Source organism: Spinacia oleracea, chromosome 1 (assembly GCF_020520425.1).
Source record: "Spinacia oleracea cultivar Varoflay chromosome 1, BTI_SOV_V1, whole genome shotgun sequence".
Lineage (NCBI taxonomy): Eukaryota > Viridiplantae > Streptophyta > Magnoliopsida > Caryophyllales > Amaranthaceae > Spinacia > Spinacia oleracea.
Window position 1 is genome coordinate 12,586,497 of NC_079487.1, and position 25,016 is coordinate 12,611,512.

At 41.6% G+C, this 25,016-nt stretch overlaps 1 protein-coding gene across 1 annotated transcript in view; it reads left to right on the forward strand.

The window, feature by feature from the left end:
- Positions 1-15,466, forward strand: part of LOC130462809 (ENHANCER OF AG-4 protein 2-like) — a 39,565-nt gene extending 24,099 nt beyond the window's left edge. The window contains exon 4 of the mRNA XM_056831731.1: positions 15,124-15,466. Within this exon, the coding sequence (XP_056687709.1) occupies positions 15,124-15,466 (343 nt within the window). The remainder of the gene's footprint in view (positions 1-15,123) is intronic.
- The last annotated feature ends 9,550 nt before the right edge of the window (positions 15,467-25,016 follow it).

Sequence of the window (25,016 nt, forward strand, 5' to 3'; positions counted from 1 at the left end):
AGAACAAGGTGTTTGTTGCTCGAGATGGTGTCTTTTTGGAGAAAGATCACATTTCCAAAATGACAAGTGGGAGAAAAGTAGACCTCGATAAAATTCGAGTCGAACAACAAACTCTAGAGAATGCTCAAGATGACATTCAGGATGAAGCTCAGAGATCTTTAGAAGAATCTGGTGAGAATCATGGTCAATCTAGAAATGTTACCCCGCGTAGATCGCAAAGATATAGATCTCAACCAGAAAGGTACTTAGGTATTTTGACGAACGAGAGCTATGACGTTCTATTACTTGAAAGTGATGAACCTGCGACTTTCGACCAACCAACAAGAGCCCACTCGGCTCTTGTCACATCTCTCTCGACCAACTAGAGAATTTCGACCCCACGGTGTATATTACACCCCAAGGTGCACCACTCGCTGTGGTCCCTATGGATCGAATCGAGAGGGAAGTGTGCGGTGTGTGGAATGATGATGCTGAAGATATTTACCTATCTCAAGTCTCGGGCCAGGACCTCTTCACTGAAACTTGGCCCGGGTATTCTCTCATTGACACCACCCCTCAGGAGCCCGAGGTCGACAACCTCACCCGATCCGGAAGGATATACCAACCGGATATTCACCCGCCTCCTATGGACGACATCCCGGTTAGGCAAACTCCTGAGAATGGACGGCACACCACCGTCGCGAAAGTCATTGAAAATCCTCTCCTGAAGCAACTAAAAAGAACAAAGGCTGAGATTACCATCTGGGATCTTATGTGTACTTCAAAGGAACATCGCGAAAAGCTTATTCGCTCACTTGACCTCATCTCAGTACCTACAGATATCACACCTGACTCATTGGTTAGCCATGTCACAAGAGATGCCGGGGAAAAGGCCATAGTTTTCACTGATAAAGACTTACCCAAAGAGGAGGGTGCTCACAATAAAGCCCTTTACTTAGTGGTTGGATGCAAAGGACAAAACATCCCCCTAGCGCTCGTAGATAATGGTTCGGCGGTTAATGTCTGCCCATTGCGAACCGCCCATTGCTTGGGGCTAGGAAGCGATGAATTCCAAATCTCCTCACAAGGGGTACGAGCTTATGATAACTCCCGAAGGCCTGTGTTGGGAAAAATCAACCTTACCATACAAACTGGGCCCGTGGCACGCACCACGGAGTTTCAAATAATCGACATCAAGCCTACTTTCAACCTCCTCTTGTGGCGACCTTGGCTCCATGACTTAGGAGGTGTGGCTTCAACCTTGCACCAAATGGATAAACTTAACCATAACGGGGTAATACTAGAAATCCGCGCCCCTTCTCTCGACGTCAGTTGTACCATGGTTGGAACGGCCGAAACAGCAGATGACCTTTATGGGTTTCAAATGGAAGAAGCAATCCAGCTCATCGAAGATTATGATCCAGCATTCCTAGACCCGCATGCATCCCGAGTCATCCCTAGAATGCTGTTAGCTCAAGGTTATTTCCCAGGAACCCCATTGGGCATAAGGAAGAAGGAATACACATTCCATCCTTTTCCCGACAAATCTACTCCCTTTGGCTTAGGTTATGAACCAACGGAGGAAGATATTGCTGACCGCCTATCTAGGCTACGCCTTAACAAAACCAAACAAACCACCCTCCTTCCCCCATATCAAAGGACCCTTAACGGGATGTTCATTCGGGAAGGAGAAGAACACCCATGCTGTGATTTCCCTGAATCCTTCGTTCAGGATGGCTTGCTAAAACCCGGATTTGAAATTTTCCATGACTGCCACACCTTGGATGAGGCACCCCACCTCACCAAGACTAAAACAGCTGAAATATTGGACAACCAGGCTCTGTGGACATTGTTTAACGAATCGAGGCCTATGGAGGACGAGACTGTGATGACTACCCTAGCTTTACAAGATGAAGGTTTCGATCCAACCCGGTTAATCTCTCCTGCATCAACACTAGAAGAGGTCGAGAACGGATGGGTGAAGACATATCAGTGGGTCAACGCAAAAGGAATGGAATTCAAGATGAGTACCGGTGAAGGACCGAAGTTTTATGAGACTAAACCCCAGGCTTGAGCCACATAGAGCACCATTAGTAAAAAAACGCCTAGTAGTTCTTTAGATTGATAGAAAAAAATTATAGAGACTTTAGATGGTCCTAAGGCCCTTTAGAATATGGGTCAGTTTTATTTCAGTATGTTTTCCTTACTTTCCGAATCAATAAAGGCGTAATATTTCTCCTAAAAAGTTTTTATTCTAACACTAAACACCAAATGTACTTGTAAAATACAAAAATAAAGAGGCGGCCCACTCTAGGCCCAACAAACAAAGCCCACTCGGTTTTGAAATAGTGCCATGGGAACCAGTTCCCGAAACCCACAAAATAAACCACACTATCCCATCCCCAAAACCTAAAAAGCCAACCAGTGTCATCATAAGAGCCAATCCATGCAACCCAAAATCAAAGGAAATAAAAAATTTAAAACAATGCAAATGTTACCAAAAAAAATAAATTCATAAACATAGATTCCATCATACCCTTCACTAACAACCCACCTCCAAAGCCTACACAAAGATCTTCATAAATTCCGCACCCTAACTCCATTTTCAAAACTGTTTTGAGTCACCAATAGAAAAAATTAATCTGGACAAAAGTGCATTTCACGCTAACAGTCAAAAAAGCCTCCAAAATAGCCTCAAAATTAACTTTAACTATGAAGCAAAACATCAAGGCACAAAAAAAAAAGAGAAAGAAATAGAAATAAACGCAAGAACATGTGAAGCAAAGCGTCAAAAACTGACCGCCCAAGTCATTTTCAGCGCCCAGGGCTGGGCGCCGAAATTTCTGACGCCCCAGCCTGGGCGTTGAAACTCTCTGCCTGCCAAAAGTTTTCTTTTTGAAAGTGCTCGTCATTTTATCCGCACACAACGGAAAAATAACGAACACTTGGGGGGTACAGTACGTATCCAAATAGGTTTACCAAGAATATAGCTATACAAATTGGTCGAATTTTACGCAACCTATGGCAAAAAAAAACGGCATATGAAAATAATGGCAAATACTTCACTCATTTGACCAATTAAGTAATATGTTTCCACTTCAGGACATATCTACCGAAATCCGGCATACTAGAACTTATTCTAAAGCTAGAACTACGCGCGACCTGATTCTGACAAGATACGTAGGCAATCCTTACCAAGGATTCGGTCCAAATAAAAAAATATATTCTTTGTGCAAAGAGTGTTAGACGTATAAAGAGGAGAAACAAAATAAAAAGAGTGAAAATGAAAACCAAAAATACGCCTTTATTAAAATGTAATAAGAAGGAAAACAAAGTGCTAGGAATAAAAAAACAAACACAACTGAAATAAATAAAGGGCACCTACACCCTAACAAGAACTACACTACTCTAGTTCTTCTGGATCATCAAATAAAGTCTTGTAGAGAGCAATGTTCGCAGGATCCACCCCCATAGTCCTCTACGCTGCGAGGTTTGGCAGAATCAGGACCCTCATACTTAACACGAATACGAGGTATCAAAAGCTCAGCCGGCTCCCCATTACGAGCCTCGGTCCTCACATCTTTGTCATCGGAGCTCATCCACAACTTATAATTTTCAGAAAGACCCACAAAGCCATTTGTAGCCACGGCCCAACGCGGGAGACCATCATAATACTTAGCCCACGCTAAGACCCGTGTTTGTGAAAAGGCCGCTACCTTAGGTGGAACCGTATCAGAAAAAGGGATAGTCTGCCTTAAACCATATTGACGCATGACTCGGTAAGGGAAAATATAAATGGGACGAGATAGCCCCAACAAAGAAACATAAACCGATACATCAGACCCCCCTGTCATAGTAGTCAAACCCCACCATGGTACCACCCACTTAATAGAACAAATGCCATAAGTAAAAAAGGAGGCCCATTCGGCCTCGTCCTGGCCTTGGTGCAAGTATTTTCGGTTACCCAAAGCTTAGGGCGATAATGTTTAGGATCGGCAGGAGCTTCCAAAAGTCTAAGCCGTTCCGCAAGCCAAATCTGCAAAAACAGGTACGATCGAATCAAAAGAATGAAAAGAAAGAAAAAAGGTTCCTGGGGCGCAGTTTCAACGCCCAGGACCAGGCGCCGAATATTCCAGCGCCCAGCCCTGGGCGCTGAAACTCAGCCCCAGACAGAAAGAAATATGTGCAAAAAAAACATACATGTGCGCAAGGAAAAGATCGATTACCTGCAGCAATAGGGGGCTCCCCTTAAAATACTCAGATTTGGCGCCCTTCTTCAGTTCATCCGCACTCAGCAAAGTCTCAGCGAAAACCAACGGCATAATAGAATAGCAACTTTCCATCTGGCTAATCAAGGGGATCAACCTTATGTCACCGAACTCACCATTGTTATTCGACAACAAATAATGATTCAACAAGCAAAATATAAGGGCTCGAACATTCAATTTCTGTTCGGTCATATTCTTGCTAGGACTAAAATGATGTTTTACAAGTTTTGCCAAGTTAACCTTATCATCTACAACAATTTAAGCAAACATGTTATCATCTAGCCCTAGGAAAGCCCTTATGGTTGTTTTACCCTCTTCAATAGTGCCAGGGGTAACAGGAGTAGCATTAGTAGGATAACCAAGGATCGCAGAAAATTCATCAGGCAAAGGACATATTTCATTGCCCCGAAAGGAAAAAACATGATGATCGGAGTCCCAAAAGCTTAGGGCAGCATGCAGAAAATTATAATCAATATTAATTTGTTGTAAGCCTAAAAATGCCTCTAAGTGGTATTCTTTTAACAAAGCTTTTTCTGTGGGGGTAAAGGCTCGTAGCCAACGCCTAACAGTCCGTTGGAGTGAGAAAGTAGGGATCGATATGGCAAAAGCAGTAAATAATTAGAGCACAACAAAAAGAGAGAAAGAATTTGAGAGTGATGGAAAATAAGGACGTATCTAGCCCCTATATATAGCTGAACGCACCCCATGACATCCTGATCCCATTCGGAAACGTGTTAGGAAATCCGAAAGTCAAATATTACCAGGAAAGGACATTCAGCGCCCACGCCTGGGCGCCGAAATGTTTGACGCCTGAACTTGGGCGCTGAAAATGCAGCCCAAGGCCCAGATTTCACAAAACACGGAATAGGAAAAGACTTAAGACCGTGTTGCTAAAACACGAGGCCCTATTGCAAGAAGGATCAAGCCCAAAGCACCTTTAGCTCCCAAATAAGCAAAAAAAAAAATAACATTAAAACTTGGTCGAAACTTAGACTCGTCTCAGAAAATGCTCATGTACACTTTTCAAAAAAAAAAAAGCAAGTTAAATATCATGGTCATTCTTCGAAACACCAAAAATATGTGTCGTCAAGTCATTGGTTTTCCAAATAGAAAATGTCTGTCTGTCAAAGGGATAATCCGGGCCAAGCTAAAACCGGATGTCGCCTGAAAACTAAAGTCGCACTCCACGGCTTCGCTAAAATAGCACACTACTATAGGAGGTCGCTCGCACATACGAGCGTGACCCCAAACATGATTACAAGATACAAAAAACAACCGACGAGCCCCAACGCTTGGGGGCTCGCAAAAAAAGGACTCCAACAAGGAGCGCGTAATCAAAATCACATTCCCAGACTGCGCCACATCATGTTTGGATATCTCAAAAAAAAAAATATTGTTAAACAAAAATATACACAGTGTGGACCCACTTATAGGACACATCTAATCAGGAAATATTACGACCCACCAACAGGTTGTAATCACAAAAGCCCTTCTACATAGGCAAAATAAGAAATTCAAAATGGGCTCGCCCACCCTCATCGGGCGGGGTCTGCGTCACTAGCCGCGCAGGTCCTCAGTTTTCGAAAGAAATAAAATCTTCAAATTTAAAATAGGCTCGCCATCTTCAGCCGGCGGGGTCTACGGCGCGAACCACGTAGGTCCTTATTTAAAAAAAAAAAACAAAATAAAATTTCAAAACAGATTCGTCCACTTCTATCGGACGGGGCGTCCACCCTCAGCGGACATGTTCGCCATCTTCAGCCGGCGGGGTCTACGTCACAAACCGCGTAGGTCCTTATTTTCAAAACATCAAAACAGATTCGTCCATTTCTATCGGACGGGGCGTCCACCCTCAGGGGACAGGCTCGCCCACCTTCAGCGGGCGGGGTCTGCGTCACTAACCGCGCAGGTCCTTAGTCGCTGCAGCGATAACCTTTTTCGGTTTTCCCTTTTTCCAAAAAACTAAAGGATTGGTTTTCCGTTTTTCCAAAAAAGAACGATGTGCTGGGTTTTCCTTCGTTTTACGTCCTATAAAAACAAGGGGGTTTTCTCGTTTAGCTAGCCCTGAAAATGAGAATCTTTAAAAACGTTTTACCTCGTGATTGGGCTTGGCCAGGCCCAATTACACTTTACAGCTTTGATTTCAAAAAACTCTGTAGCTACTCCCAATGACAAAGTGAGGGAGTTTCTACGCACTTTTAGATTATTCCAATGACAAAGTGAGGAAGTTTCTATACTATCAGTTGACAAATCCCAATGACACGTGAGGGATATGTCGACATTTCAAGTGATGACCCTTAAGTCAAATGTTATCACTCGGGGGCTCGTGAGACCCTCGCAAAGCAGGTCACATACACCATGGCTTGTGTGACGCACTCCGTCTAATACTTTGACCATCGTCTTACTCCAAGACTCAGTCAAAGTGGGGGCTAACTGTAGACACCTACTTTTGTCCCCGTTCGCGCAAGGGAAAGGTTCGATGATGAAAGCATAAAAACTCCACTTGACAACGCATCTCCTATAAAATAAACGAATCTCGATTCCCCATTTCATTTCACCTGAAACTTGCTATTTATGGAAACCTGCTAAAAATAGTAACTGCCGTAAAAGGTAGCTTCTAAAAGTGGCAAAATCATAAAGGATAGAAACCTGTCAGAATTAGGTGTTGCACTCCAACATAAATCCTAAATGATATAGAAAACCGCGAGAATCCTATTCCTAATAGGATTCGGAAATAGGAGTTACGTATTAATTAAAATCCTAACGAACCTAGAGTTCGTAACGGGCCCAGACGCATTCCGTCATAAAATTGATACGCGCTAAAAGACTCGAATTAATCTCAAACTCTACGGATTTTAGGAATCCGAATCTGACTAAACAAAACTGCCCAGACCCTATTTTCAACGCCTGGCTCTGGGCGCCGAAATCTTCGGCGCCCAGGCCTGAGCGCTGAAAATACCTGGGTACGTGTTTTTTCCTAATTCTTTGTGGATTAGAACTCTGCAATTCTATCTTTCCACGAACTCTTCCCTATAAATAGGCCCCTAATTTCGACGTGAAAGAACACACAACAACACATAATTATATTTTGAGTATTGACTCCAACCCTTAGCCTAAGCCTCTCGCTGCGAAACTTTTCACGCGTTCTGTCGCAATCGATCCATAAATCGAACATAATGTATCCTGTCCCATAATTGAGATTCGTTAAATAAAAAGGAGAAATAGCAAAGTCAAAGTGGTTAGTTTTCTGAGAACCGTGACACAACTCTCAAGGGTGCATCGTAATGTGTCCCTTTTCGATGATTTAACTGCTTTCCTCGCCCTTTTTATGAACTGTTAAACTAACCTAATCTGATTGTTCTATCACGCCTAACAAATATAATATTTTTGGGAAATTGGATTATCATGCTAGGTCCCTTAATGCTATTTAAATCAGATAACCACGATCGAATTAGTATTATATGTTGCATATTGCTAAAATCAATTCAGATTAGTTTAATAGTTAACGCATGTCCCTTCAATTATTTATGCTGAGCTAGTAAGGATATCCTGCCTCTGGAGTTATCGACGAGCGAAGTACTCCTCTCGGTAGTTACAGTCCCCCGAACCCTCAATCTCTACCTTGAGGGTGTATATTGAGAGATCCCCACACCAGGGATCACAAGGGAACCTACGGCCGTCGTGGTCAAACATAATTGCACTCCCTTTATGTCACGATTGTGAGGTTATGATACATATGAAAATTCATAAATCATGCGGAAACAACCATTAAGCCAGGAATACATATTATTTACACATAATCATATAGCATAATTTTGATGCATACTCTTTGTTGCGTGCCTTCCCTAGCTGCGCCCGAACCGAACAAGAACAAGTCTTTAGGACTCCAAGTGTCGTCCCTCCGTAGATAGTCCACAGCACGTCCGGATCCGCCTTAAGATTGACCAACTAGAATCGCCCCTAAGGTACTATAAATTTTCGGCACTTTTGAGCAAGATGTGTGACTGAATTTTTCTCTCAAAAACTCACTTTGAATACTTGAATAACTCGTTATAAATTGTGAACCCAGGCCACATATTTATAGGGGTATGGAAAGAGAATTGGAATCCTATTAGGATACGAATTAATTAAATTAGAATTATAATAAAACTCTTATTTAATTAATTTATCAAATAGAATTAGGAATTTAATCATTAACCGAATTCTGCACGTTTTAGGTTTCGTATGCGAACACAAACACTTACGCGAGCATGACCCGCGAGCGTGCAGGCCATGTCCGCGCACAGCCCACACGGCCGCACGGCCCACGCGAGCTACAAGCCCACGCGAGCTGCAGCAATGCTCGCAGCCCACTGCTAGCAGCTGCGCGCGCTGCGCGCGCTGTGCGCGCTGCCACGGCCTGCTGGGCCTGGCCTTGCGCTGGGCCTGGCGTGGCCTTGGCTGTTCGTGTGGCGCGCTTGGCTTGCTGGGCGATGGCCTGGCTTCGTGCTGGGCCCTCGTCCGGCAGGCCTCGTCCGATGCTTATTCGTACGATACGCTTCCGATTAAATTCCCGATTCCGGAATATATTTCCGATATGAACAATATTTAATATTTTCGATTCCGGAATTAATTTCCGTTTCGAACAAATATTTAATATTTCCGTTTCCGGAATTATTTTCCGATTCCGATAATATTTCCGATTCTGAAAATATTTCCGTTTCCGGCAATATTTCCGATTCCGGCAATATTTCCATTTCCGATAATATTTCCCGATACGTACCATGTTTCCGTTTCCGGCAAAATCTACGACTTGGATAATATTTATATTTCCGATACGATCCATATTTCCGTTTCCGGCAATATCATCGTTTCCGGAGTATTCATTTCTTGCCTGTGACGATCTCAGCTCCCACTGAAACCAAGATCCGTCGATTCCGAATATCCATAGATGGAGTATTTAATGCCATTAAATACTTGATCCGTTTACGTACTATTTGTGTGACCCTACGGGTTCAGTCAAGAGTAAGCTGTGGATTAATATCATTAATTCCACTTGAACTGAAGCGGCCTCTAGCTAGGCATTCAGCTCACTTGATCTCACTGAATTATTAACTTGTTAATTAATACTGAACCGCATTTATTAGACTTAGCATAGAATGCATACTTGGACCAAGGGCATTATTTTCTTTAGTCTCCCACTTGTCCTTAGGGACAAGTGTGCATTTCCTAATTCCTTTGTCGCTCGATGCTTGCTCTTGAACATAAGGTAAGAGTTGTCATCCTTATTATGTCCAGAGGTGTTCCTCGGTTTCAGAGTTCAACTGATCAAATAAACAGATAATCATAGCCTATGATTCATCCGAGCACGGCCATGCATTTCACAGTTTCTAGCTCTCCGAGTGGCCTTGTACAACTTTTAAGCATCTTATCCCGATTTATGGGAGGACAATCCCAATCTTGTGATCTTGAGATTAGACTTCGTTTGATAGGTGATTACCTGAGCGTTGCCTTTATAGCCTCCTTTTACGGTGCGACGGTTGGTCAACGTCAAAGCAACCAGTTCTCAAACAAGTAATCTCAAATCACTCAGGTATTGAGGATTTAGTGTCTAATAATTTTAATGAATTTTACTTATGACAGATTTTCATCTCTTACAGTAAAGTTTCATAGGTCTTGTCCGATACTAGTCTTCCCAAAGTAAGTATCTATGCAAATGATTATGACATTGCCATGTCCACATAGTTCAAGAAACAGAACTACTAGTCATCTTGCATTCTAATCGTCTAACGTTTTCTATGCGTCCAATTTTATAGAAAACTCCGACTAGGGACCATTTTCAACCTTTGACATTCAAGTTCACTTGATAGACATTTCTTAGTCACAGGACTGGTCCTGACAGTCTATCTTGAATTTATCGTCAAATTGAAGGGACTCATCATTTAATAAACCACAAATTAAATGGAAAAATGAATTCTTTTCATTTATTTTGAATGATTAACCAATAATGTTTTACAAAGATTTAAACTCTAAAACTTTAAAACATTAAACAGAGACATCAAAGCCATTCTCCAATATGCTTGATTCCCATAGCTGCAGTGTGCGAGTTGTGCTTCGCCTGCGGCAGAGGTTTAGTTAATGGATCTGATATGTTGTCATCAGTACCAATTTTGCTTATCTCGACTTCTTTTCTTTCAACGAACTCTCGTAGAAGGTGAAATCTACGAAGTACATGCTTGACTCTCTGGTGGTGTCTAGGCTCCTTTGCCTGTGCAATAGCTCCGTTATTATCACAATACAGGGCTATTGGTCCTTTAATGGAGAGGACTACACCGAGTTCACCTATGAACTTCCTTAGCCATATAGCTTCCTTTGCTGCTTCATGTGCAGCAATGTACTCCGCTTCAGTTGTAGAATCCGCAATGGTGCTTTGCTTAGCACTTTTCCAGCTTACTGCTCCTCCGTTGAGGCAGAAGACAAACCCAGACTGTGATATGAAATCATCTTTATCGGTTTGGAAACTTGCGTCCGTATAGCCTTTAACAATTAATTCATCATCTCCACCATAGACCAGGAAGTCATCTTTGTGCCTTTTCAGGTACTTCAGAATGTTCTTGGCAGCAGTCCAATGCGCCTCTCCTGGGTCTGACTGGTATCTGCTCGTAGCACTGAGTGCGTACGCAACATACGGGCGTGTACATATCATAGCATACATTATTGAACCAATCAATGATGCATATGGAATCCCATTCATTCGTCTACGCTCATCAAGTGTTTTTGGGCACTGAGTCTTGCTTAGAGTCATTCCATGAGACATGGGTAGGTAGCCTCGCTTGGAGTCCGCCATCTTGAACCTATCAAGCACCTTATTGATATAAGTGCTTTGACTAAGTCCAATTATCTTTTTAGATCTATCTCTGTAAATCTTGATGCCCAATATGTACTGTGCTTCTCCTAGATCTTTCATCGAAAAACATTTCCCAAGCCAAATCTTGACAGAGTTCAACATAGGAATGTCATTTCCGATAAGTAATATGTCGTCGACATATAATACTAGGAAAGCAATTTTGCTCCCACTGACCTTCTTGTATACACAAGATTCGTCCGCGTTCTTGATGAAACCAAAGTCACTGACTGCTTCATCAAAACGTATATTCCAGCTCCTGGATGCCTGCTTCAATCCGTAGATTGACTTCTTTAGCTTGCATACCTTTTTAGCATTCTTTGGATCCTCAAAACCTTCAGGCTGTGTCATAACACAGTTTCTGTTAAAACGCCGTTTAAGAAAGCAGTTTTGACATCCATCTGCCATATTTCGTAATCGTAATATGCAGCGATTGCTAACATTATCCGAATAGACTTTAGCATTGCAACTGGTGAAAAGGTTTCATCGTAATCCACACCGTGGACTTGCCTGTAACCTTTTGCAACCAATCTAGCTTTGAAAACTTCAAGTTTCCCATCCTTGTCCTTTTTCAGTTTGAAAACCCATTTACTTCCAATGGCTTGGTAGCCATCTGGCAAATCGACCAAATCCCATACTTGGTTTTCAGACATGGAGTCTAATTCAGATTGCATGGCTTCTTGCCATTGCTTGGAGCTAGGGCTCGTCATAGCTTGTTTGTAAGTCGCAGGTTCATCACTTTCAAGTAATAGAACGTCATAGCTCTCGTTCGTCAAAATACCTAAGTACCTTTCCGGTTGAGATCTATATCTTTGCGATCTACGCGGGGTAACATTTCTAGATTGACCATGATTCTCACCAGATTCTTCTAAAGATCTCTGAGTTTCATCCTGAATGTCATCTTGAGCATTTTCTAGAGTTTGTTGTTCGACTCGAATTTCTTCGAGGTCTACTTTTCTCCCACTTGTCATTTTGGAAATGTGATCTTTCTCCAAAAAGACACCATCTCGAGCAACAAACACCTTGTTCTCAGATGTATTATAGAAGTAATACCCCTTTGTTTCCTTTGGATAGCCCACAAGGATACATTTGTCAGATTTTGGATGAAGTTTGTCTGAAATTAATCGTTTGACGTATACTTCACATCCCCAAATCTTAAAAAAAGACACATTTGGAGGCTTTCCAAACCATAATTCGTATGGAGTCTTTTCGACAGCTTTAGACGGAGCTCTATTTATAGTGAGTGCAGCTGTATTTAGTGCATGTCCCCAAAATTCTAATGGAAGTTCGGCCTGACCCATCATTGACCTGACCATGTCTAGCAAGGTTCTGTTCCTCCGTTCTGACACACCGTTCCTTTGTGGTGTTCCAGGAGGAGTCAATTCTGATAAAATTCCACATTCTTTCAGATGGTCATCAAATTCATAGCTCAGATATTCACCGCCTCTATCAGATCGCAGTGCCTTAATCTTCTTGCCTAATTGATTCTCTACTTCACTCTGAAATTCCTTGAATTTGTCAAAGGATTCAGACTTATGCTTCATTAGGTAGAAATAACCATATCTACTGAAGTCATCAGTGAAAGTGATAAAGTAGCTGAAACCACCTCTAGCATTTGTACTCATTGGTCAACATACATCTGTATGGATTAAACCCAATAGTTCATTTGCTCTTTCTCCAACTTTAGAGAAAGGTTGCTTTGTCATTTTGCCAAGTAAACATGATTCGCATTTACCATAATCCTCTAAGTCAAATGGTTCTAGAATTCCTTCCTTTTGAAGTCTTTCTAAGCGTTTCAAGTTTATATGGTCTAATCGACAATGCCACAGATAGGTGAGATCTGAATCATCCTTTTTGGCCTTTTTGGTATTTATGTTATATACTTGTTTGTCGTGATCTAATAAATAAAGTCCATTGACTAATCTAGCAGATCCATAAAACATCTCTTTAAAATAAAACGAACAACTATTGTCTTTTATTAAAAAAGAAAATCCCTTAGCATCTAAGCAAGAAACTGAAATGATGTTTTTAGTAAGACTTGGAACATGGAAACATTCTTCCAGTTCCAAAACTAGCCCGGAGGGCAACGACAAATAGTAAGTTCCTACAGCTAATGCAGCAATCCGTGCTCCATTTCCCACTCGTAGGTCGACTTCACCCTTGCTTAACTTTCTACTTCTTCTTAGTCCCTGTGGATTGGAACATAAGTGTGAGCCACAACCTGTATCTAATACCCAAGAAGTTGAATTAGCAAGTATACAGTCTATAACGAAAATACCTGAAGATGGAACGACTGTTCCGTTCTTCTGATCTTCCTTTAGCTTCAAGCAATCTCTCTTCCAATGCCCCTTCTTCTTGCAGTAGAAGCATTCGGATTCAGAAGTGGGTTGACTGACCTTCCCCTTTACAGATTTGGCGCCAGCTTGCTTAGTTGGGCTGGCCTTGTTTCCACCTTTCTTAGCATTCCTCTTCTTTCCAGATTTCTTGAACTTGCCCCCACGCACCATAAGCACATCCTGCTTATCACTTTTGAGCGTCTTTTCAGCGGTCTTCAGCATACCGTGAAGCTCAGTGAGCGTTTTGTCCAGACTATTCATACTGTAGTTCAGTTTGAACTGATCATACCCGCTATGAAGAGAATGGAGGATGGTGTCTGTTTATGCCAAATTTCGTATGGACGACCTTTGGTTGGGACATAGACGACTAAATAAAATAAAGTATGTAAATGACATGAAATAAAGGGCGGAAATAAAGAGAGACGAGACAAGAGATGGTGACGCGGAAAACCCGAAAGGGATAAAAACCGCGGGTGGCCATGAGTCCATCAATCCACTAGGTAATAGGCGTAAAAAGCCTTATTGAGTACAATTACATTGTATATTCGCAAGAATGTAAATATAGCTAATATAATAGGGTAAACACAAGTAGGTGTGGCAAATATTGTGGGAGTACGTAAGCGGACGAGACACTCAGGGAAGACTCGTTGTGAAAGAGCTTTATAATAGGGCAGTAGGCTTAATGCAAGGGTAGTTGGTTTAGTTGGTTTAGTATATACCTTGGCTAAAGATGAACGACAATGGTTAATATCTTGGTGGAATACCCATGTGGAAGATAAGAGGAAGGCTAGCTTATATTTGTTGTAGGAGCTACGGGAAAAGCCATCGGATCATAGGAGCATGAAGGGATAGTATATATATATATACCGTAGCCGTTCGGATAACGTGTGTTAGTGGAGTAAATGGCAGAACATGGGAAGCGTGGGTTTCATTGTAGGCGTTCTAGATGGAGATTGGCAGTCTCATCATTGTAGAGTGGTGATCTTTTTATAGGACTTTCGTGTGGCATTTGTTGAGGGAGTTGTGCTAGTAGTGCTCCTTGAATTGCTCAACCGATTCCTTGATCTCCTCCAACCGTTTGCTTGACCTTTGCTAACCTCTTTGACCTTTCCCAACAAGTCTTCCATGACTCAGCCATAACCGCTCCTCAAACATAGGAACAGACCGCGACATGTACGGTACGAAACGATCCATAACAATAGCCCCCATTTTCCTAACTGTAGCGAGCCGGAAGTTAGGAAAATAATCTTCAAAGTCTGTCACCACGTTCATTTGCTGTCGATGCTAATCTGTCACTATCTTTGACTTGTCCGTCGTCTTCCGTACTTAACCTCGATCAATGACGTCGCCACTTGGTGTTACCCATGATTTCTGACAACATTTGATGTCGTCATGCATATATTGGTGTCTTCATGTTGACGTTGGGGTCCTCAGCTTAATTAGATGTAAACCTAGCATCTTGTGAAAGAATCGTTTCTCTTAACGAGCGTAAGACAATAGAGTGTAGTTCTTAAAAAGCTGTGCGAAAACACGTTGAGACATACTGTTAGTTAGGTATCTAGCGTCATGGCCAACTTTTGTATCTTCGTCTGTCGTTTGATATTTGCGGGCGTCACGGCCAACTGTTGTACCTTAGTCTGTCGTTTGATGTTTACAGGCGTCATGACCAACTCTTGCATCTTAGTCTGTCTTCTGATGTTTACAGGCGTCATGGCCAACTGTTGTATCCTAGTTTGTCGTCTGATGTTTATAGGCGTCATGACCAACGGTTGTATCTTAGTCTGTCGTCTTATGCTCACATGCATCATGGCCAACCGTCGTATATTAATCTGTCGTCTGATGTTGTTTACAGGCGTCATGGCCAACTATTGTATCTTAGTCTGTCTGATGTTTTTACATGTGTCATGGCCAACTGTCGTGTCTTAGTCTGTTGTCTGATGTTTACAGGCGTGCCTCTATTGTCACTGTTGTGCGACATCTATCGTATGAAGGCGATATAAGCCTCTTCATTTGTTCGTAGTCTTGCGAAGAATTTAGAGAAGGAAGTTGCGTCGAGTGTGCGTATGGTTGAATCGTTTTAGATGGTTGCAATGTCATGTGAGGATAGGTAGCATACGACTGAGTTGAAGTTACAGGTGAATGAAGTGGATGGTTCGAAGCAACCTTATGACGAATGTCAAGAAGAGTCGAAGGGTTGTGAGGTTTCCTATAACACGAGGACAAGGGATAAGATGTTTGGATGGCGCAATCTATGGAAGGAGACTTTAGCCTATGGGATATTCAGAACAATAGTTTAAGTAGGACATGAGCATTCTGGGTCGGCTTTGTTTTTCGTCAGTGTTGAGGGGGAAAGACGTGTGTTTCTCTGTTTTGTATTTGGCGATTGGTTAGGCGTTTGGACAAGCGTCGAGGGTGCATACACGTCGTTAGCTTAAAATGTTGTTTACGCTGTCTCTGTTGTTCGTTGTGGAATAGATGTCACCTGTGAGGTACTCGGAAAACGAAGTTACGTGCACATAAATAGCACCGGCGTCGTCTGTAGTGGTCGCGCTTAGAAGCGACATGTCGTCGTTGGGATCCAATAAGTTTAAGGGTCATGACCATGGAGACGTCGTCGCTTGTAGTTGATAGCGTCGTTCGTTGATGTCGTCTTCTGATGATGTCGTTCGTTGCTGTTGCCGTTGGTGACGTGGTCAACAAGTGATCTGTAGAAAATACAAAAGGTAGAGGTGGACGTTCGCTTGATGCGATGTTAGCGTTGCTTTTCAAACAAGTGAGATGAAATACGAATACAATATAATTGCGTTTGGAAAGATATATTCAATGCGACAGATAACAAAAACTGAAATTGAACTTTAATCGCAGTGTAGTGAAAAATGAAATAAATTAATTAACGCACGAAGTAAGTGTTAGATATTACTTAATATGGGCTCGTGTAACGAAATTACGTCGTGTCGCTGACTGTCCCTTGATGACGATTCTACAATCAACAACATTCTCCTGATGTCGTGGCACCTCTCGTCGCCGATCTTGTTTTCGTTCCTGAGATCATTGTCATCGCTTGTATAATCGTCGTCACATCTGGCGTCGTCCCGTCACGTTGAATGAGATTGACGCATCGCTGGTCTTGACACTATCCATTCCAACGTTGGTCGACTTATTGGTTGATCCTCGCAATGTGGCACAAGAAGGAGCATATGGTTAATGTGAATTCCTTATACTGTCTTAAGTGGACTTTTTCTTAACGTCTTTGGTAAAATCATTTGACAAACTTAATATGTCGTAAATTCAAATACATGTGAACTCTTTATAAATTACCTTTCTTGTTAATCGGTTGACGTCTTATCACTTGTCGTCTTTGGGAAACCCAACGACTTCTCTTTATCCGCCTATTTCGACATGTGATAGTGGTTTAGCCCCAGTGTCCGTACATTTGTCTTAGCGTCGTACCTGTTACCAAAATCTTACGACAAGATCATCATGAAAATAAATTGTATCACATCGTCAGTTAAATTTCAAAGTTGTAACAAGTATATTAAACTGAACGGGAGTATGTACTATCTTGTCCCCCTGTGGCGGCTTTAGGAAGATATCATGACTGAAGTCGGCCACAGATATGATGACGTTCGTTTATATTTGACTTCGTACATGCGTGCCAGCATGATGCAACCTCTAAACGTCCTGTCAAGTCAAATTACCTCAAAACGATTTGATAAAATGGTTTAGTCATTAGAAAAATTGAGACATTCATGGTGCGATGTAAAAATTTATTAGTTAACTTGATGAACGTTGAATACGAGACATATTAATACAAGAGAACAACAATGAATGAATTGAAATGAGAAAGTGTGTGAAAAATAGTTTAGAAGTTACTCATGTGTCATCATGGTCATTGATGATGATTATTCGACATTCCGATTTCCTTAGCTTTCTCGGTAGTCTGGTGGCGTCGTGTCATCGGTCATTGCCATCTCGTGGCGTCGGGGCATACCGTCATGATCAAGGTAATCTGTTGTCATTAATATACATACTAACGCGTATAGTCGCGGCATGTCGTTAGTAAATGAAAAATAGTTATCACGGATGATATATGAGAAAATTTCAATAGGATATGAGGTGTTAGTTTATAAAATTTTGACGTCACTAATAAATGAATTGAGTCACTCATACCATTCGATTGTGTTGATGACCCTCACGATCTGCGATGTACGTGGCAGCGACAATACGTGTATATTATAAATAAAAGATAACTCACTTCGAAAGTATGTTCGTACCTTTAGCCCCCATTGATATTCATGTATCAATCAACGATCTGTTGGCGAACTTACGAAGAAATATATTGTTAAAATAAAGATGTTCGATAATCACTTCTACGTACCATGTTTAACGCCGAGAAACTTCTTGTCGTCATAGGGGTAACCAGAATGGTCGCGTCCTGCTGTCGTGGCGTCATGTTGTATCGACGTGACCTCATGTCGTGTCGTGACCTCGTGTAACACTTCTAACGTTGGTCGCCTGCTTTACTCACGACCTTGCCAAGCGACACGTCAGTACCTGTAGACAAGACAGTACCTTGTCACCTGCATTCTAACGTCGGTCCCCTGATGTACTCATGACCTAGCCAAGCGACACGTCAATACCTGTAGACAAGACAATACTTGGCGACACGACATGATCAAACGACAAGTGGTGACGATGTTAGTACAAAAGGTAGGATAACAACGTATAGCATATATTTCAAAGTGCTTTTGGAAATTAAAACAAGCAAAGTATACTATATAAAAAGAAAATCAAGTATAGTATATGAAAATTAAATGAGATAGAGTATACTATATGCTCCCCTGTGGCGACTTCAGGACAACTACAAATTCTCCTATTTGATACTTGGACTGAAGTTAGCCACAAAATCTAGAATTGCCGACAATTTGTTGTTGAATCTCCATTTGTCGCCTTCGTTTTTGGAGACGTCGCCGACTGATGTGGAGGTGACGTCAGACGAAACTATGTTGACGTCATGTCATTGGTGGATGACGTCACGTGTTCGCATCTGTTTTAGTGACAACAAGGACTAGAAACAATATTAGTTTAAATTAAAATCGCCGGGGTTGAGTTTTATACCATACTTCTCGCGACGTCAAGTGATCAAATCGTCTCGAGATCTTATCAAGGTACGAGACAACTCATATTGTATCTTGTTTGTGGTGACATCTGCATGATGGTCCGTGACGTCTAGACCGAAACCTGTCACGTACTCGAAAACGAGGCCAAACGATTAGAGTTGAATATTATAAATATTAGTACCTATTTTCGATGTCATCAAGCGTTGGTGTCGTTGTTGTCACGATATGCATCATCTAGGTTGAATTCGACCACTCAGACGCGTCACTTCTAGCGATGACACCTGCTGATGTCGACACCTGATCTGGCGACGACATGTACCCTGACGTCATTCTATATTCCATCGACTAACGAGCCTGGCGACGACACCTGACCCGTCGACGACACCTGACCCGTCGACGACGCCTGACCTTCGACGACACCTGACCCGTCGACGACACCTGACCGTCGACGACACCTGACCTTCGACGACACCTGACCCGTCGGTGACTCCTGACCGGTCGACGACACCTGTCATGTTGATGACATGTGCCCTGACGTAGCTCCATCTCATGGTGGCGACAAAGTATGACAACAATCCATAGCCTGATGACAAATTTATTGGTGAACCCAAGTGGGTCGGATATTGTGTTTGAAGATAAATCTAGCCATCTCCCCACAGACGGCGCCAAACTGTTTATGCCAAATTTCGTATGGACGACCTTTGGTTGGGACATAGACGACTAAATAAAATAAAGTATGTAAATGACATGAAATAAAGGGCGGAAATAAAGAGAGACGAGACAAGAGATGGTGACGCGGAAAACCCGAAAGGGATAAAAACCGCGGGTGGCCATGAGTCCATCAATCCACTAGGTAATAGGCGTAAAAAGCCTTATTGAGTACAATTACATTGTATATTCGCAAGAATGTAAATATAGCTAATATAATAGGGTAAACACAAGTAGGTGTGGCAAATATTGTGGGAGTACGTAAGCGGACGAGACACTCAGGGAAGACTCGTTGTGAAAGAGCTTTATAATAGGGCAGTAGGCTTAATGCAAGGGTAGTTGGTTTAGTTGGTTTAGTATATACCTTGGCTAAAGATGAACGACAATGGTTAATATCTTGGTGGAATACCCATGTGGAAGATAAGAGGAAGGCTAGCTTATATTTGTTGTAGGAGCTACGGGAAAAGCCATCGGATCATAGGAGCATGAAGGGATAGTATATATATATATATACCGTAGCCGTTCGGATAACGTGTGTTAGTGGAGTAAATGGCAGAACATGGGAAGCGTGGGTTTCATTGTAGGCGTTCTAGATGGAGATTGGCAGTCTCATCATTGTAGAGTGGTGATCTTTTTATAGGACTTTCGTGTGGCATTTGTTGAGGGAGTTGTGCTAGTAGTGCTCCTTGAATTGCTCAACCGATTCCTTGATCTCCTCCAACCGTTTGCTTGACCTTTGCTAACCTCTTTGACCTTTCCCAACAAGTCTTCCATGACTCAGCCATAACCGCTCCTCAAACATAGGAACAGACCGCGACATGTACGGTACGAAACGATCCATAACAGTGTCTATAGCCATTTCCTGAGAAAATTGCTGATCCAGCCGACTCATATTCTCAATGAGTCCAATCATTTTGAGAACATGTGGACTTACGGGCACGCCTTTCTTAAGCTTGGTCTCAAGAATTTGCCTATGAGTCTCGAATCTTTCGACTCGAGCCAGATCTTGGAACATGTTCTTCAACTCACTGATGATTGTGAAAGCATCTGAGTTGATGAACGTTTTCTGCAGATCCGCACTCATGGTGGCGAGCATTAGACATTTCACATCCTTGTTGGCATCAATCCAATGATTGAGGGCTGCCTGAGTGACCCCGTCGCCTGCGGCTTCGGGCATCGCCTCATCTAGGACATACTCCTTTTCTTCCTGCATAAGAACTATTTGCAAGTTCCTTTGCCAGTCAAGGAAGTTTTTCCCGTTCAACTTCTCCTTTTCGAGAATTGATCGAATGTTGAATGAATTGTTGTTTGCCATATTAAAAACTACAATTGAAAAGAATAAACAAAGAAATAATCATTCACAGTTTCTCTTAATAAACTTAAATTCTAGCATACATGCATAATTCAATGTTTATTAAGCATTTTATTCAAGTTATGTGTTCCGGCAGGTGTGAATAAAATGATTCCAAGATCCTAAAATCATTGAAGAACTAAGCACAGTTTGTCGACTTAATCCTAAAACATCTTAGGTAAGCAAAAGCCTTTTGCTAATAGTCTAGAAACTATTCTTGGTTGATAGGTACGTCTAAGAACTTATTAGGTAAACCTATCGATTTTGCCACGACATAAAAGGACTCCTTACTTATATCGTTGAGTTTCACCAAAACTAACATGTACTCACAATTATTTGTGTACCTTGCCCCTTTAGGACCAATAAGTAACAACTCGCTGAGCGAAAACTATTACTAGATTGATGTAAAGGATATCCAAGCAAGTGTATATTTTGGCATGGCACCTTATAACTCAATTTTTAAGTTTGGAACTTTAGGCTCTTACTATGTTGGTTAGATTTTAAGTGAACTAAAATCCTTAATCATGCAACATAATCAAGCTTTTGATCTCATGCATTTTTTAAGACATATTTAAAAGCAATAAATAACTTAAAACATGCATAAGATAAATGTGATCTAGTATGGCCCGACTTCATCTTGAAGCTTTGACTTCAAAGTCCGTCTTGAAAATCTCCGTGGGAGGCACCATTTTCTTCAAATAGGATAAGCTATAATTAAAACTAATTACAACTATTTGATGGTACGCAGACCATATTTGAATTGAAAAATAACTTTGGTACTTTAGACCAATTACATTCAAATTAATGGTACGCAGACCATATTTTCTATCCTATTTGGGCCATACTAGTCACTTCATAACCTGCAAAACAGTACATATACAATATATACCATTCACCCATTCATTATCATGAATGGCCCACATAGCTGGTTAGTAAAACACATTATGCATCACGTAAACATTTGCAGCAATTAATTAAAGGCACCAATAATCTACCAATTATTCAGTCCTTATTAATTCTAATCAAGTTGTTTTAACCTTAAGGATTCGTAGACCTAATCAAGAGTTTATGACTAAAAAGCGCTCCCACTTAAACCAATAAATTCATATGCTTTACTAATTTTAAACATAAAAATGTATTTCAAGTCTAACCGGAAACATACAAATTTAATTAAAATTTAAAGCCCATATAAATTTATAATTGAATCCAAAAATTTTAATTTGATTTCATTCGTATTTAAATTAATTCATGATTTTAATTTTAGTAAAATAATTAGAATAAATAAAATTTATTATAATTACAATATTCAAAATTAAAATCCAAGAAAATAATTTAAATTATTAATTTTAAAATTAATTAAAATTATGTAAATTGAAAATTTCAAATTAAACATTCAAAACGATCTAATCGCAACGCAAACACCCTACGCATCGCACGCCCATGGGCCACACGCACACAGCCATCGCTGGCCATGTGCGCGCAGCCCATGCGCTCGTCGCATAGCTGCTGCATCTTCCCATCGCAAGCCATCGCACAAGTGGTGCACGCTGCGCGCGCGCCAGCGCTCGATGCACGCGAGCCATCGCTCGCTGTGCGCGCTCGCCAGCGCTCGCTGTGCGCGCTCGCCAGCGCTTGCTGTGCGCGCTCCAGCGCTCGATGCACGCGAGCCATCGCTCGCTGTGCGCGAGCAATTGCTCGCTGCGCGCGATCGACGCTGGGCGCAACGCTCGTGGCACGCGAGCTTGCGCTCGCTGCGCGCGAGGCTGCGCGCGCTTGCGCGAGGCAGTGCGCGTTGTGGCGCAGCTCGCTTGCTGCCCACACGCGACTGCCGTGCCTTGCCTTCGCCCATGCCCATTCGTCCATAGCTCGTGGCCCACGACACAAGGCAGGGCTGCTGCCTTGTGCTCGTGCACCATGCCCTTGCTCATTGCATTCGTGCCGCACGGGCGACGAGCTCCCTTGCTCGTCGTCGCATGCCCGCACTATACAACACCACTTAAGGGTAACACGAAGCGTCCATTGCTTTGTGCGTGCAAGTTAAACGAATCGCATAAAAATTTAAAATTTATATTTAAAATTAATGACAAATTAATAAATTAATATTAATTTCATAATTTTAGGGTGAAAAATCGAAAATTTATTATTCAATTGATTTCCGATTGTCATGGATTCAAGCCTAGGTCATAAAAATTTAAAATTTATCATAAATTTACAATTTTTATGGTGGTTTTTAATCATAGGTTTCTAATTAAATTATAATTAATTATGAAAATCAAATTAATTCTAAATTATTCTAATTTTCAACTAATTAATCATAATTACAAATTAGATTGCATAATTAACAAGGCTAAGCATTCAAACTTGTTAAACATATACAGTAGGTCAATCAAAAATTCAAGATTTATCAACAAGAATCGCAAATATTTAATTTAACATCTTAAATTTACGAAATTTTGCATTCGAAAAACTAAAACCTTCGAAAAGTCATAGTTAGGCTTCGAATTTGAGAATTCTGGGTTCGGCAGAAAAATACTACTTTTTGTCAAAATTTTAGAATGCCTTTTACATGAGGAATTCACACAAAAATCACTCGATTTGGATGAATAACGAAGAAACTGCCGAAAAACTGCGTACGTATAATTAAATAAACGCAATTTGCAATTAATTAACAATTACGAAAATTAATCACCCCTTTTAATTCTTGCAAATTTGTAATATTTAACCATGTTCATGCAATTTAGATTATGAAAATAATAAGAGGCTCGTGATACCACTGTTAGGTTATGATACATATGACAATTCATAAATCATGCGGAAACAACCATTAAGCCAGGAATACATATTATTTACACATAATCATATAGCATAATTTAGATGCATACTCTTTGTTGCGTGCCTTCCCTAGCTGCGCCCGAACCGAACAAGAACAAGTCTTTAGGACTCCAAGTGTCGTCCCTCCGTAGATAGTCCACAGCACGTCCGGATCCGCCTTAAGATTGACCAACTAGAATCGCCCCTAAGGTACTATAAATTTTCGGCACTTTTGAGCAAGATGTGTGACTGAATTTTTCTCTCAAAAACTCACTTTGAATACTTGAATAACTCGTTATAAATTGTGAACCCAGGCCACATATTTATAGGGGTATGGAAAGAGAATTGGAATCCTATTATGATACGAATTAATTAAATTAGAATTATAATAAAACTCTTATTTAATTAATTTATCAAATAGAATTAGGAATTTAATCATTAACCGAATTCTGCACGTTTTAGGTTTCGTATGCGAACACAAACACTTACGCGAGCATGACCCGCAAGCGTGCAGGCCATGCCCGCGCACAGCCCACACGGCCGCACGGCCCACGCGAGCTACAAGCCCACGCGAGCTGCAGCAATGCTCGCAGCCCACTGCTCGCAGCTGCGCGCGCTGCGCGCACTGTGCGCGCTGCCACGGCCTGCTGGGCCTGGCCTTGCGCTGGGCCTGGCGTGGCCTTGGCTGTTCGTGTGGCGCGCTTGGCTTGCTGGGCGATGGCCTGGCTTCGTGCTGGGCCCTCGTCCGGCAGGCCTCGTCCGATGCTTATTCGTACGATACGCTTCCGATTAAATTCCCGATTCCGGAATATATTTCCGATATGAACAATATTTAATATTTTCGATTCCGGAATTAATTTCCGTTTCGAAAAAATATTTAATATTTCCGTTTCCGGAATTATTTTCCGATTCCGATAATATTTCCGATTCTGACAATATTTCCGTTTCCGGCAATATTTCCGATTCCGGCAATATTTCCATTTCCGATAATATTTCCCGATACGTACCATGTTTCCGTTTCCGGCAACATCTACGACTTGGATAATATTTATATTTCCGATACGATCCATATTTCCGTTTCCGGCAATATCATCGTTTCCGGAGTTTCATTTCTTGCCTGTGACGATCTCAGCTCCCACTGAAACCAAGATCCGTCGATTCCGAATATCCATAGATGGAGTATTTAATGCCATTAAATACTTGATCCGTTTACGTACTATTTGTGTGACCCTACGGGTTCAGTCAAGAGTAAGCTGTGGATTAATATCATTAATTCCACTTGAACTGAAGCGGCCTCTAGCTAGGCATTCAGCTCACTTGATCTCACTGAATTATTAACTTGTTAATTAATACTGAACCGCATTTATTAGACTTAGCATAGAATGCATACTTGGACCAAGGGCATTATTTCCTTCAACGATAACCGGGTTTTGTCAGTTTTTCTCATTGTCGTTAAAAACTGAATGGCGACTCCTATATTACTAGTCAATTGGGTGTATACTCACAGGAAATCCAATTACACTTGATTGAATAAAAAGAATCGTCACACCCACGAGGGAC